The sequence below is a fragment of the Theobroma cacao genome, chromosome 3 (genome assembly GCF_053813885.1).
Source record: "Theobroma cacao isolate CCN51 chromosome 3, ASM5381388v1, whole genome shotgun sequence".
In the NCBI taxonomy this organism is placed as follows: domain Eukaryota; kingdom Viridiplantae; phylum Streptophyta; class Magnoliopsida; order Malvales; family Malvaceae; genus Theobroma; species Theobroma cacao.
The window spans coordinates 7787833-7804332 of NC_142641.1; the positions used below are offsets into that span (position 1 = coordinate 7787833).

Sequence of the window (16500 nt, forward strand, 5' to 3'; positions counted from 1 at the left end):
GTATATTGCTCTAAAAAGGATCTATTACTTTACTACCGAGGAATACAATTACCAACATATTGTCTTCGTTTCTAATCTCAGAATTAAAACACCTATTTGTCTCTAGTTTTTTTTTTTTTTTTTTTTTTTTTCATAAAAATACCATCTATTCTTATTAATATAAAGACATAATGCTTGAAATAATTCATGAATTATTTTAAAAAGTTTAAATAAATTTTTATTTTTTTATTACATTCAATTAAATTATTTTACTTTTATCTTAAAATCAAATAAACTCTTATGATTAATGTTTGGTTAATTACTATAAATTTAAAACTAAGGAAAACGAAAGTAAAAAGAAACTCTGGAACTGAATATCCTCATGCAGAGGAGAATCAGCAGGGGGCGCTGGTCCAGTGTTAGATTGATTGAGACTGAGCGGCAGAACCAGGCAGATGGGTGGCCCTGGAAAAGATGGGAGTGCCATGCTTATACCTTTCGTCCTCTGATGCCTTTGGCTGTGCTGCTGCGTACTTGATATCATCCTTGCACTTTGCCATCTCTCTTGTTTTTCTTTTGGTTTTTTGTCATTTGATCACATCCTTCTTTTTATCTCGCTAATCGTTTTCTAAGCTCCTTAGAGCTGCATGTGAAAGATTTTGACAGCTGTTGCTTTTGTTCAATACACGACCCTCCCATTTCAACTTCCAACTGATAGAATTGAATGCATTGGACAAATAAAAATGAACGCCTTTCATAGCTTTTCCACACAATTGGGAAGAACCAAACCTTTGAATTCCCGGCCTTCACCCCAAAACTTAGCCATTGCTGCATTTATATCTTCAGAACCATCTTTGGAAATTTGGAAGCAGTGCATGCTAAACAGCTTAAATCAGAAATAGCATTCTAACATTTTACTCATTAGTTAGTGTATGATCCTCTTGCTTGAAGAACCGGATTCAAATCCCCTTCCCTAACTAAAAAAAGAAAAAAACAGTTTAAATCAACCAGCTTTGATAAATTATAATCAAATTCGATCATGATAAAAATCAGATCTAATGCTTGATTTCGACTGATTAATGATGAATGTTTGTCTACACGATATGTTTAAAAAGAAAACAAGAAATCTGCATCGCAAAAATTGCATCTGCCTTGAAGTAACAGTCATAACGCAGTCAACATTATAGCAACTTAGGCCTCAGAGTCAACTAACATGGAAATACTTAATAAACTGTACTCTAAACTTAGCCAAATCAGGTCTGACTGCCATGTCCTCAAATTGATTAACAAATTCCTTTCCATCAGCACTTCTCAAATCTGAAGCAAACATTGTAACTCCAAAGTAAACCGGCATTGAGGTAAAGTACCACTACTGATGTACCAGTTTGCTCAATATGCAAGATAGGTCTAACCTATGTGAACACAACATAAATTATTAAAACTTCAAAGCAAATTAAATAAATAAATAAACAAAGAATTCTTATATAGAAAATAAAGCCTGTAATGAGAAAATAAATCAGAATATTTCATCATAAAAACTGCAAAAACCTAAGTAGAGGAAAACATTTGAGCTTTGAATATGGTAGAACGACTGAAACACAAAAAAAAAAAAAAAAAAAAGAAGGGCGGAGCAAACTTACATCAGCTGTCATGGAACAAATCCTACAAAAAGCTCTCCATGTCAAGTTCCACGAAGGAGCATGGATCCGGAATATCAAAATTGTTCAACACCTGAAGACCATATCGAAAAATATGATCAGATATATTAATTACTACTCACCACAACCCTCAAATTTTCAAGTCATGTAAGTTTGATCCTGATGCAGTAACAGAATATGAACCATAATACGTGAGAAAAATATAAAGATACCAGGGAGAGCAACCTGCTAAAGTAAGAATTTCAAATTAGAGATTTTCAAAAGAACGAAAATGAGAAAAGAAAAGGTTTCTACAAAGTCCCTCATAAATTACATGGGAGCTGAATATACACTGATAAATTGGCAAAACATTTAGAACAAATGCACAAAAGAGAAGTATCAGTCTCATTACCTTGACTTCTGTTTATCTACATAAAGTTGGAATTTTAGTCCTAGGATGGGCTATAAAACAAGATTGTTGTCCTCCCCTTCCCTTAAGCCCCCAAACCTTGGGGAATGCAAAAATTTGATTCCAAGTCTTGGCACAAGCAGCAAAACTATACCAGCCAAGCTAGCTGGACTTATTCTTCAAGTTTGAGGTTAGTTGTTTAGCATAAACAAATGAATTTTCAAAACTTTAAATTAATTCATTTCAATTCCATGGTTTGATATGTTTGGAAACTTTAAAAAGGAAGATGTCAGATTTCAAATCAGTGATTTTAATTGGCTGATTTATGTACGCTCACTATTTCAGCAAGGTTGCTCCAATTGCCACCAAACTTATAGAAATTTAACTGGACACAACAAAAAGAAGAGGGTAGACATTCTGTAAGTAAAACCCAGCCCTCAACCCCCTTAATAACCTCTATCCTAAATTTAATCTCTAGTTTTTTTTGGCCAAAATTTCTTTAGTTTACCACATGGAGTTCCAAACATGAGAAATCTACAGCAAAGGCATGGCGAATGGAAATGCAGGATTTCAACACAAAATTTGCTACAAAATTACAAGTGAGCTTTCAACAATCTTTCAAATACCCAAAAAGGTTATCAGGTTATTCCTACCTTTATTTCAAATTGAATGTCTATCTTACTGTTTTAGGATGTTTCAAAATAATATTCACTTTCCAAAAAAATAAAAAACATTTTGTTAATGTTGCTTTCATTGAAATACTAACTTAGGTGGATCTCACTAGCTTTATGAAACTTAAAAGAGTAAAAGTTGTCAAGAGACAAAATACTCATACCTAAAACTTTGTGCAATTGCTCAAAAAAAATGTGTAATTTAAAAAGTAAACATTAAATTAGAAACAGAGGGTACAATTAGAAGTTCAGGATCTAAAGTAAGTTGAGTGAATGTTAAATAACTGATAGGGTAACGCAACCTATGAATAAAACACCACAAAATTCGATCCTACAATTTCTTGTGTTTGACATTATATTAAAAATTCAACGCTTTTGAACAATCAACATAAAACAAAGGAAAACTTAAGAAAATGACTAGCTGAAATGTAGGTCATTTTTAACCAAAATCTAACAGGAATAAAAATCTCCAATGGGATCCTCTTCACTGGCAAAAAATTGTATTGATTAAGATAATTTAAAAAAAAAATTTCTTGTATCCAAAAAAAAAAAAAAAAACTGAGAGAAAAACACCTCCTAAGCTGCAACAGTAACAGACAATACATAAATTCAAAACCTTTTGCCAATGGATTCCAAAACGCAGAACTGAGGATTTTAAATCTATCGCATCCAGAAAGGTTCCTGCATGACCCTTGTTGATAGGACAAATAAACAAAAATCAAGAGAATGCACATTATCCCAGAATGGAGAACAATACCTCAGGCTGCACAATACCAAAAATGCCAATGCACCTTCCTTTGTAAATTATTTTGGCTTGCCTACCCGATAGAAATTCAGGTTCCTTCAGCAAACATAAGTGTCATGAGTACAACATGAGCAAACAATAGGTGCTTTAAGAAACAAGTTGAAGAACACATCTTTTTCCTTGTATTCTCTCTCTCTCTCTCTCTCTCTCATGCAACAAAGAAAATAGAGAACAGAGAACTAGAGACTCACATCAGAAAGCTCTATATAGTATCCTGTGTTATCTCCAACTTGAACAAAAGGAGTCCCAATTACTTCCATAATTCTGTCCACTAGGCTATGAATCAGCTGTAGACAAGAAGTCATATTATTAGATTCTATCAAAGCAGGAGGAACAAAAACATAAGTAAATAATAACTTGGATCACAGAACAAGATACTCCTCATCCCAAGATTATAATCAATTTTTCTTTTTTTGACTATCCATACAATTTGTCAGCTTTCAATATTAAACAATAATATATAGTGAAATCTCACATAATGTATCATGTCATGCAATAAAATTCAACTTCAAACATTATGCACAATTAACCAGTGTTTTAAAAGCTGGACCAAACTGGCTGGTCAAATCAGTTTGACCCCAACCGTCAACTTCTCCAGGTTGGATGACCTAATCAGGCTGAACCAGAAAAGTTACTCTGACCATTTCAAAGGAGATAAGATTGTTCAGTGTCTAGAAGCATGACATACCAAATCTATGAAACCTTAAATAAATTGGATGAATGCGCATAAAGAGAAAGGCCTCAAATTTGATATCCAGAAATCATTGCTCTGTAGATTCTCATATCAGATTTATAATCTATTTCATCATAGAGAAAGGAGAAGGAAAAAGGGGAAGAAAAATAGGAAAATGTAATCTCTAGCCTCATGCAGTGATGATTCAATGCTGGTTGAATTCTTAGTGACCATTGCTAGCTTAGATATTGACATGGAAGGAAGAAGGCAAGAAGCTGATTGCAGTTTGCAAGATAGCAACTTAGAAGGGGATGGAGAGTAGAACCAAAAAAAATATGGAAGCCAATTGTGGTGCTTTGAATACCCTAACATTATGAAATGTTTAATTGTTAGTGAATAGCTAAATCATGGCAGATAGCTGTAACCACTATAAGTCATGAAGAAATATAGAGGTGTTGGAGGTCTAATATAGCATATAATAAAAATTTTATTTGGCCTATGAACTACTATGTAATGCTGACATTAGCATAAATGACCTGTTCGGTTACACCAGTTGGACCAGAACCCACTGCTTAACTATGCAGTAGATTATCACTTACATGGAACTTTATCCTGTTTTGATTTCCATAGAAGTAAAAGGGGAAGGGAAGTAAAGCAGGTAGAGAACAAAAGAGAGTAGAGTACTCCCTTTCTCATTTGGAAACCTTTTAAGGGTGGGATAGAGGATTTTGAGGGCATAACTTATACCATTTGTATCTCTCCAAACTCTCATTGCCTTTTTTTCCCCCTCAAACTCCCCCAAACGGAGCACATTGGGATGAAGAGGATTCCTCTTCTAAAAAAAAAAAAAATTTTGAGGATTTTTAAGGCATAACTTATCCCCTTTGTATCTCTCCAAACTCATTGCTTTTTTCATTTTTCCCCTCAAACTCCACCGATGGAGGAGATTGGAACGAAGAGGATTCCAATCTTAACAAAATTTCAATCCTACCCCTCTTAGTCAATTTACTTTCAACCAAAAACCAAGCGAACGGTAATAAAAGGCAAGATCACCACATTGGACTCTCAGACTTTAATTGATCAACATTAACAGAAATTGTATTTCACCGTTTTGGGCATTGCCTGCAGTGCAGATTTTAACCAATAGTTCACTTAACGAATTCCACATGTTGCCCAATAATTTACTCCTCTCTTTTTAAATAACACCATCAGCCCAGTGCTACTTAAAGGCAGTAAGCACAACTTAGAAGCCAGTTTTTACCCTCACCTACTTCTTAAATTTGCCCTGCCAACATCATTTCATGGAAGTCTACATCCACGCTTCATGCTCCACCACCAATGTCCATATCTATACCCAGACTAAGTTCACCACAGGCTTCATTCTCAAAGTTCCTTGCTCACTTCTGTTTTTTTTCTCCATTTTTCCTGTTTTTTCTGGATGGATATGGCGGTGAGTTCTTAACCAAAGACCACTCAGAAACATTTGGCAATATTTGAGAAATTCAGAGTTGGAACAAGAACTGAAAATTGAAGTTTTAACTAATGCAGTATATGGAGTCAACTATAATAACCACTCACTGGAAAATCAAAAAATTAATTACGAAGAGCATACAGTGAGCAAATTGTACCTCAAAACCTGAGTTAGCACCACAATATAGTGCAGCAAGTAGGCGACGGTTTGATGCACCGACATCTTTCTTCTCATCCAGAAGTACTACATCACCCACTTCAAAAATCTAGAAATAAAGCAATAAATGTCAAAGTTTCCAAACAAATGGGTGAGAAATAAAAGCAGCAGTGAGCATTTACTCCATCATAAGATAAATAAAATCAAATTTGAGTAGAAAAACACCAAAATAATAGTAAAAGAACAGGACAGGAATATTTCTGCATTCTTGTGTTTGTGAACACCTGTTGATGGGACGGATTAGACTGGGGCAGTCCATCAAACAGGGGTTTCTCTAACTAATACCATAAGAATGACAGCAACAAATATGTCTCCCATAATCAACTAAACTAGGGAATACAATAAATTTTTCCGGCACAATAATACTAAAAGGAGTTCCATTGACAGTAGGCACCATCTTCCAACAAAAGATGATGAAAGCAAAATAGTTAAAACACCTCCTGTTCACAGAAGGTGCCATAGTTTGACGAAGTTTAAATTGCCTAAACTTCAGTACATCACCTACCAAACCAGTTGGGGGAAAGGGATTAGACTGGGGCAGTCCATCACATAAGGGTTTCTCTAACAAGTAACTTAAGAATGACCAAGAAATATGTCACCCATATGCTAACTAAACCAGGGAATACATTAAATGTTTCCAGCACGATAATAGTAGAAGGACATTTCATTAGGAGAAGGCACCATCTTCCAACATAAGATGTGCAATGCAACATAGTTAAAACAACTCTGCATCATAGAAGGTGCCATAATTCAACGAAGTATAAATCACCTAAACTTCAGTACTTCACCTACCAAACCAATCCTTCTTGCACAAGACATGATTATTCTCTCCCCACATCAAGAACAAGGAACAGCCACACTTTTAACTATTTGGAAGGAGGTATTATGCTCCTTTCTGTAGTATTTATATGTTACCAGGAACTGGAAACTGGAATATCAACCAACAATAACAATTCCTCCTACTAAATTTCAAAATAAATCAAAATTTATCAACCATGTGTTCATCCAATCCATCAACACTGTCAACTGCATGTAAAATTCTACAACTATATTCAGCAAGCTTTTCCTCCATGAACAATTTTAAAACCAAAGATGTACCTTTATGGGCTTTGGATGGTCTTTGTTATGTCCAACAGTCTTCAACATGCCAGGCATGAGACTTGTACGTACCACCTGTGCAAACAGAAGGAAATGTTCATGTATTCTTTTAGCAGAAATAGTTCTAGTAAATGCTTTTGAGGAAAAACAGAGAAGAGGAAATTCTTTTTTTTCTCATCCTTCAAATGCACCAAATATGTTTGTTGCTTATCTCTTGAGAGCATTCAGAAGAGCTCCCCTCAAATGGCTGTTTGATTTTCAAATATCAATCATGCCAATTATCAATTTGATTGCCACATATAAGGGCATGCATGATATTTCAAAGAGTCTCAACATTTAAGGTTGAAATAGAATTGTAAAAGCTAATATTCATTCTCCAGCAGTCAAAAACACATCCCTAGTGCAGACACATCAATAATGAACCACAGAAAACTGGAATGCAAAAATATTCTTATACATAATACATGTCATCTGACAGGGAAATACAAACCTCAAAATCAGAGGAGCGGGGGTTTCCAATAATCGCTGCAGTTGATTTGTCATCCTTTCGATTTAACATTTCAAAATTCTCTTTCTTAGAACATAAAATCCATGTCAACACCTCCGAAAAACCGTTCATTGCAATCTAAAAGGAAATTCAATCAGGGCTATCTGAAAAAATTTACAATGGCAAAGAAAATCTACAGACCAGATAAAAAGAACTACTAGTTGCAAGAAGCAGCAGAAAGCTCAATTATTATGCATAGGCAAGTGTGTATATAGGCACCTCATATCTGACAAGATCACTGAGCTGGTTTAAGGGAAGTGGCTTCAAAGACGAAAGCTTTCTCCTTGGAATATTATTGTAGCCATAAGCAATTGCAACATCCTGAAAAAGAATAAAGTGCCATGTCAACATTATGCACAAGGTATGAGCCCAACAACCTTTCACTACAAGATTTGTCAGCTAAATACTATTCCATCACTACCATTACCTCCATAACATCACATGGGTGAAGAATATCACTTCTGGTTGGAGGTACAGACACATTGATATTGTTGTCACCCAATCCAGATTGTTCAGCATGCAATTGCATTCGGTTTAATAGACTAGTGACCTGTTTAGTGAAGACAATGGAAAAACATATGAGCAGTAGCTATACTGCAGTAACAACAAAAGCTGAAACAAATACAGGTACAGTTATGAGATTACTATCATTAACTTAATGACAGCAATAGATAGCCAATGTCACCAATGGTGCCATCAAAACAAAGCAGACATACATGATCATTGAAGACAATGACCATGACCATATCAGACTGATGTAACCTCATCTCAATGCTCCTCCTGCCAAAAACCCCCACCCCCACGTAACGCACGCTCACATACACACAGAAGGATTACAAAAATACTAGCTTATATGGCATGCAGTACGTGTGTGGTAAAAATGAATAAATATTTATATAGTTTTTACTTTTGAGTTCAATTCACTAGAAGTTACAACAGAGTGGAGAATTAAAATACGAGAAAACTCAGTTTCTTAACATACAACATTCAAAAGAGAGGAAAGAGAGAAAAATAGGAGAGTCAGTTTACTAATTTAATTAGAATTTAAACTCAATTTAAATACTTAAAAAAATAATTGAGACCATAATCATGAGTACAGACATAATCTAAAGATCTGAGACCATAATTACCATGTCACACTCTAATCCATGACAGCAATCCAAAAGCACCCTTGAAGATACATTGTTCCCTCACTATCATCAAAACCTTATAACATTATACAAGCAACTATCATTCTACAAGTACTTCACTTCATACCTAAAATATTTGATCATAGTCAGCCCACTGCATTCAATGAGAAGCTTATGAAAAAGTTAGCTTTCTACATGCACACTGGGAAAATCCTCCAAAGGTGTTTACAAGGCGTGCTAAGGCTGGCTTTAATGCACAAGCCTTAATTTGGCACATGCTTAGAGTAGGCCTTATCAGTTGGTTTTGGGTCTTAGATTTACATTGCTTTAAATTACAGTCACAGGTTCTCATTTTATTTTATTTTCTATTGTTCAGTTTTAACTGTCAATGGTATTTTCATAATTTTCAGTTTTGCTGGAATTTTCAGATTTTGTCGTTTTAAGTCAAGTTTGCTAGTTTCTCTATTGGAGTCTAAGTATTTGCCAAAGTTCCAATTGAAATTGGAGTTATATTTCTTTTAGCATTAGGGATACTAGCAGTTTCTATAAATCATTTCTGTTCAGATATGGCTTAATATCAGAGAATTTCCAACACTATTACTTCATCATTGTCTTATGCAATCAACCTTAACTGTGAAACTTAAAGAACCCTTTGGGTGAAGCTTAGGATTCTTCTCTGTCTATTTACTCTATTCAATTTTCCCTGTATTTCTCAGGAATTCAGGAAATTTCCATAAATCCTACTCACCTAGCTGTCCTACATCACTAGAGGAATAGCAATATTAAATGAGCAATTTGCAGAACAAATTCAGAAAAAATTTGACAAGTTTACAGCATGTTAGAAGATCAAAACAAAAACAATCACACCATCACGAGTGGAATTCAATTATTTTCACTATATGATGCCATAACAAATAACAAAGAAGAAAGTGAGAAAATGAAAATGGTAGAAATACCTCATCTACCTCCAAAGGGACTCCAATTGAACCAGTAATATAAGATAGTGGGACTTCCATATTATACTCTGATAAATCAGGATAAACACTTGAGTTTCCATCAAAGGATATCACTTCAACTGGTTCCACCTCAAATTTCCTCTCACAATATGCTGAAAATGCCGTTACCTAAGAAAGAAAGGGAAATTATTCTTACCATTACCCACATACAGGTGAGGACAGAAACATACCAGCCTAATACAATCAGCACTCAACTCCTTACCATTGTATTTAAAACAATTTTGGCCTTTGTTAAATCAGTGGCTGTGCATTCAATGAAGACATTTTTTGTCTTCAAAGTGATTGCTGAGTGTGCGCTATTAATAATTGGTGGTAAGGACAAAACAGTTCTGTGTAAAGAAAAGAAAAACAGAAAATTCATCCAGCTGTAAGCAATATTCAATATCTTTAAACCTAACAAGATTTACAGTATAAATGAACATTGAAGGCATCAAATGTAGGGTAGAAAGCCAAATAGCTTTAATTTAATGTTAAACTGATAGCTGTCAGAAAAGCTAAAAAAAATCCTTAATAATCAGATAGGTATTACCAAAAAACTATACCTGCTGTGGTCATATATAACAGGGAACACTTTCGACTTCTCAATAATGTGCAAGAACTTCTTCAATTTTAAATCTGACTGTTAGATATTTCATAGCAGAACATATATTAGTATAACTCTTCAGTGCAACAAAAGTAGTCCAATGCTATCTAAAACTAGGAGATAGAGATGCAAAGGGTACAGATAGAAACACCAACATAATGATTGCTAAATAAAGCAACTTCACAGGTACGCACAACAAATAAGCTTCATATGAAAGATTTACCTTGTAAAATTCCATCAGCTCATCAGCTCTGAAGTTCTTCACCTAAATTAAATAATCAATTCCAGGACATCAGTTTCAGCCCAGACAACTAAGAAAAGTTTTTCCAATGAGTAGAAGTGTGCAGATGGCTAACAAGAAGAGGAATAGAGGAGTTGATTATAAACAAAGAAATGGTAAGAAGTAAAGCCTAACTCTTTGTTCCTATAACATCTAAGCATTATGTTGCAAAGAGGTGCACACCCAAAAACCCAAGGCACTAATTTCCAAAAAAATTTCCTAAATTTAAAATATACATATACATGAAAACTTAGAAGGGATCATTAGCTGTTGCAGCGATCAAGGTCTTAACCTAAAGTAACATGTACAAGGACAAGAGTACAGGTTCAAGTCTTGAGGTGATTACTTGATGTAAAAATTAAAATGTTAAAGAAAAAGGTGCTTTCCTACTGGATCCAAATTTGTAAGCATAACTTAACAATGATCATTCTACTTAAGAAATTAAACAAAATCAAGAAGGATCTAACATAGTTAAGTCTGTAAATTAAGCTACCACTGTATTAAACAAAACCTTCAGCAAAAGTATTGACATATTAACTAATGCAATAACAACACAAATAGCACAAAATGAGCATCAAAGTAGCTTTAAGGTTACATAGCATAGCTATGTTTGGATTACTTTAAATTACATAGAAGAATAAACTAAAGAAAAAATGAAAAAAATAATTGAGACAAAAATTAAGATTCAACCTGTAATACTTTATTAGGACTGTTCTAAAAGAGTAACACAAGTGAAAACAAGTGACCAGAAAACACTATTATTATTAAAGATAGAAAATATGGCATTACATTTTCTTCATTAATTCCATTGTTTAAAATAAAATTAAATGAGTTTAGAGATCATAATTAACTTATATGAACCTAAAGTTGATCTGAACTCAAGACCTGCCCAACTCAACCAATCTTAGCCGACCGAATTTGACAAAACAACAACCAAACCCGCCCAATCCATACCTGAATTGATGCAAAACCAAATCAACCCAAACCCATTAGACCAAAAATTCGAAACTACCCAAACCCGAGATGATCATAACCCGAAACAACTGAGCTTAAATTGAATATAATTTTATTTTTCTCTTTTAAATATTGATTTAATAAAAAATAATAAATATAACACAAACTATTTACCTATGAATAATTTTCAGAGATGATAAAAATATAAAATTTGTTTTTTTCACTGTTGTATTTTTGACTTCTATATAACTTTTCTATTTTACAAGATCTGTCTTTTGATTAAAAAGAAAGACAAATAACACATTCTTTCTATTATTATAAATTAAAATCAATTTTTACCATTATACATAATAGAACAATTGCATTTCCATTTTTCGTTCTTATTTTTCATTCTTAACAAATAATAAAACAATAAAATAATAATTAGAATAGATAAATAATAACTTTAAAAGAAAAAAGTGATCCATAAACTAGAATAATTAACAATAGAGTTAATTTAGAATTTTTCTTTATAACTATATTTACATTCAAATATTTTATCTGTCACCTCTTAATAAAATTCTGATATTCAAGAAAATAATTAAGATCACTTTTAACTTTTGGAGTTATGATTAACCTCGTATGCCACAACATTAATTCATGGTAAATTTATCTAGTGAATGGTAAACTACGTGGTAAGATCAGTACAATAAAGATGAATATTAAATAGCAATCAACCAGAAATCATTAATGACTTTTTTTTTGGGGGGGAGTTGGGGGAGTGGGGTGGAATTTGTTATTATCTTATATAAAATAATTCCAAATAGATGTTGTTTGATAAACTGGAAAAATTCCCACTAAAATATTAAGCACTGAATTCTAAGTTGAATTTTTACTGTAAAAATCGTTTGGTATTCTACTTAAATTTAAATACTAAATAGATGTTTTATTGATTTATTTTCTATGTATTTTACATTAGTAAAAGTTAAAAAGGAACAATAAATACTTAAAAAGAAAATAATATACGGTTAATGTAATGAAATAACCAAATTTCCTTAAATAAGGACTGAATACATTAAGTAGTTTTAAAATTTTAACTAATTCAAATTTAAAACACATTTTGCATTCAAAATCTTTGATTTAAGTAGTTTCTAAATTGAGTTATGAATCGCATTCAAAGAAATAAATCATCTGAAATTTTCATTTTCAACAGCTTATCAAGCACAACTTTAGAAAATTAATTTTAAATTACTTCTCTTTGTCTCGTTACATGATCTAAGGTTTGTTTAAAACAAATTATCTTTGTCATATCAAAATTAAAGGTATGCCACAACTACAAGTTGACGAAATGTGACTTTGAATAACTTAATTAAGATCCATAAAATTTGACTCGACCTAAATGACCCTCCCTAACTTGACTTTAAAAGTCAAGAACTGAACCCGATCTAAACTTGAAATAGCTGAACTTGAGATGATCCAAACTCAAAATGATCTGAATTTTCATTGACTCGATGTGCCTCGAATCTAAACCTGATATGATCTGACCCGCAATTGCCACATCTATATGCACCAATAACAAAAAAGAAACAAACAAGCAAACAAGAGAAGGGAAAGAAAGAATTCGGCTCCTATTCATGTAATAGTTACTTACGAGAACTAGCTCTTGGTTGCAAGCAAAGCAAGTTCTAGTAGTGAACTCTATTATCTCAAACAAAAGGTGGAATATACACTTTCTACATAAACAAAAAATTTCAATGTAGAAATCTAACTTTTCTCTCAAGTATGTAAGCGTAAGCAAGATCAACTTGAGCATTTAGTACAAAATTGCCAATTGAAGACAGTAGAAGGTTGACAAAATATAGTAGATTAATGCAAAAAAAAATCATTATCTCTCTCTAATATAAGCTAAGTTCCTCATGACTAGATCAAATGGATCTCAAACTAGCAAGATAGCAATATATTTTTAGTTAATATGTATACTGTAAATAGTATAATTCCAAAAAGTTACAAATTTACCTGTTTCAGTGGCACGAAATTTATCTTTGGAGGTGGCAATGCCTGAAAGAAACCAACAAATTTAGATTATTGCTTACAAGTTATGAATATGATTGTGAGAAGTTGACAAGGATAATTATGGGATCTTAAAAGAGCAAAACAAGTTTTTATATGGGCTCAACGATGATCTTATCTATAGATACGATCTTATCTACAGATACTTTAAAGGGGTGGGGAAAAGAAGGGTAAAAAGGAACTAAAGAGCATTCAGCAAACTATACAAATTGTGACAATTACACTGTCAATTGACAAACTAGAGAAAGAATAATCATTACTAACATTCAACACCAACTCGACAATCCACAACTTGGTTGACACAAAATAATCAAATAACTAAGAAATAAACCACTACCAGCCCAAGAAAATAAGCCAAATGAAAAGAAGCTCTCGTCCATTGCATAGGCTGCTATTTGACCGAAACAACAACAGAGCCCAAGGTATCAGCCTTAGGCTGCAACCTTCCTTTTACCCCCAAGGATTGACCTTCAACAAAGGATCTAAGCATCTTTATGTATTTATTACAATAACCATCATTTTAACAATGCATAAAAAATTAATAGAAAAGACTATCAATAAAATAAGTATTAGGAAGCCCACCTCATATGTAAAAGGCCCTTGTAATGTATCCAAGTCATGAGTTCCAATAGCAACTAGGGCTCTTTTCCTAAAACCCACAAATTGAATGTAAGCAGTACAACTTAAAAAAAGTTTAAAAAAATTCATGAAATCTCTGTACAACAATAATTTAATGCTTTAGAAAGTTTTCAAGAATCAGCACTCAAGAAGTGAAAATCAAAGAAAACTATCTGAAAATAAAAAAATTAAGGTCATAGTAAACTAGTTAAGATGGCAAAATACAGATTTAGCAGTCATTCCTTATTGTTGGCACTTCCTTTTCAGCAGTATAATTTGTTTGCATAACTTACCAATTTGAATTACTGTGATAAAACATAGATATTAGTTAAGCTTTGCCCAACACATTTCAAGAGCACAGTGGCAATCAAATTCACTTTAACTTCCAGTAAACATCAGGAGCAAGAATCCTACCCTCAATTTGGATGGGGAGATCAATTTATGTGCCAAAACTATTATAAAAGGATGCACATGTCCCAAGACACCCATTTCAACAGCTGAGTGCAGCCATCACTGGACCTAAAATAACTGGCACATAAGTTCTAATTGATTCTTGCGAGAAATACTGCTAAAATTGTTCTATATAGAGGTTTATTTAAAGTTCTATATAATGATGAAAAAACTAGATACTTTGTGCATTATACCATAGTATGTGCACAAATATTCACCTTGTTTCTCCTCCCCCTGGTCATCACGTTGCTATCAAAGATCAAAAGAAATCGTTGATATATCTTTTTACAGTTCATGCTAATTTATTTTCCAGGTGCAAAACCAATCACAAGTAGGAAAACCAAAGAAAAGAAGGCTATACGGAAAGTAGCAAGCAGAGCTACTAGTTAGACAATGTTACCTGCAGATATTTTGGTGCAGTTTATCTTGGAGATCAATAAAACTGTTATAGATTGCCTCATCAAAAGTTATGCCCCTCAAAACCGCACAAACAACAAAGGGCCGGATTAGAGATGTCTGCAAGCCAAGGGAGAAGTATGATGTTATCAATAACCTCCAAAATAATGGCAATACCCAAAATTGATTTTTCAACCAGTTACCTCTCTTTTGACATGCATTTTGAGCATTGATTCCTTACTAACATTCGCAACTGTGTATCTAGGTATCCCTTCCTGTCCATTGAAAATGCGAAGGGCTAGTGCAAGCCCTTCCAAGCAAAGCAAATCGTACCTGCCAGGAATCAAGCAAAACCTTCATCACTATTTCCTTTTCTCATTTACCTCAATTATCAAGTTTCAAGCAAAAATAAAATTGAAATATGCTTCTCTTCCTCCGAGTAATTCTCCCCAATTTTCAAGTCAGCCCAACTAGATGAACTCCAACTTAAAGCTAGCTTGCAAACAAATCGCAATAGTTACTAGACCTATAATTTTTTTAGTGAGATTAAGTAAACATATGAGCAACATTCAAGAAGGCTACCAAATTACTATTAAGGAGTAACCCAGATTTTTATGCCAAAAGGGGATAAAAAAAAATTTTCCCTCACAATACTACATTGGTGATACTAGTAAATTCTATCAAAACAAAAATTTGAAGCAACATCAAATTTTGTAAAGATAAGCAGTGAAAACCTGTTAGCGGGAACTTCAATCTTGTAAATGACTTCATCATCAAGACTAGGTTTTTCGTCCTTCAAGTTCTTCTCTTTCAAAATTATTGCTTTCTCCGTTGTCTGATTCACAACAATAATATTCCATCAAAATTTAGGCCTATCTATAATTTTCCCAAAGACCAAAGCGTAAGAAACAACTCACCACATCGTCAAGTTCAATTCCAAAATTGAAACATAGATCCTCAAACTCTTCTTGAGCTGAGAATGTATTATTTCGGTTAGTTACTTCAAAAATCCAAAAGAAATTTCTTAAGTAAATAAAAAAAAGGCTTTTTCATTAGAAACTCACTGTAAGATCTGCCCAGGGCAGCGAAAAGACGATCCCTCCCTACGCTGACAGTAGGCATGGCGGCGGCGGCGTCTCTCTTTCTCTCAAGCAAACACAGCCACTCAGGATGTTAAGCATTCAACTTCCGAACCTGTTCCCGTCCAATTTGCGAAATGAAGCCAAGACTTAACTGAAACCGGCCACAACCCCTTGTAAAGTTTCATTTTTTAAGAAAGAAATGCAGATTTCGGGCCTGGAATGCTTTTGGCCCCTTGGCCTCTTTTCTTTTTACAAAAACTTGGACTTAAAAAGGATTTTGGAGAAAAATAAATGATATAATATTTAAATAAATTTTTAAATTGTTAAAAAAATATTTAAATAACATTTTATTTTTTTTATTGTATTTAATTAAGTTTTTATACATTATTAAATTTTTATGATTAATAATTGATTAATTATCATTAGTTAAAATACT

At 33.3% G+C, this 16500-nt stretch overlaps 1 protein-coding gene across 3 annotated transcripts; it reads right to left on the reverse strand.

Moving 5' to 3' along the window:
• Positions 1-582: 582 nt before the first annotated feature.
• Positions 583-16238, reverse strand: LOC18604391 (tRNA synthetase beta subunit family protein). 3 transcript variants are annotated; one of them, XM_018118043.2, is made up of 20 exons: positions 16047-16238; positions 15900-15955; positions 15717-15817; positions 15186-15315; positions 14987-15102; positions 14101-14167; positions 13465-13506; positions 10459-10500; positions 10195-10271; positions 9855-9981; positions 9593-9760; positions 7934-8056; positions 7726-7827; positions 7450-7584; positions 6960-7034; positions 5803-5910; positions 3693-3788; positions 3454-3537; positions 1620-1710; positions 583-956 (listed from the first exon to the last, which is right to left on the reverse strand). In XM_018118043.2, the coding sequence occupies exons 1-19, from the start codon at positions 16102-16104 to the stop codon at positions 1642-1644; spliced, it is 1776 nt and encodes a 591-aa protein (XP_017973532.2). In that variant the 5' UTR covers positions 16105-16238; the 3' UTR covers positions 583-956; positions 1620-1641. The 3 variants fall into 3 exon arrangements, with proteins under 3 accessions (XP_017973532.2, XP_017973531.2, XP_007036912.3); XM_018118042.2 differs by lacking the exon at positions 583-956 and adding an exon at positions 1020-1386 and having other exon boundaries at positions 16047-16237; XM_007036850.3 differs by lacking the exon at positions 583-956 and adding an exon at positions 1020-1391 and having other exon boundaries at positions 16047-16236.
• Between the last annotated feature and the right edge of the window lie 262 nt (positions 16239-16500).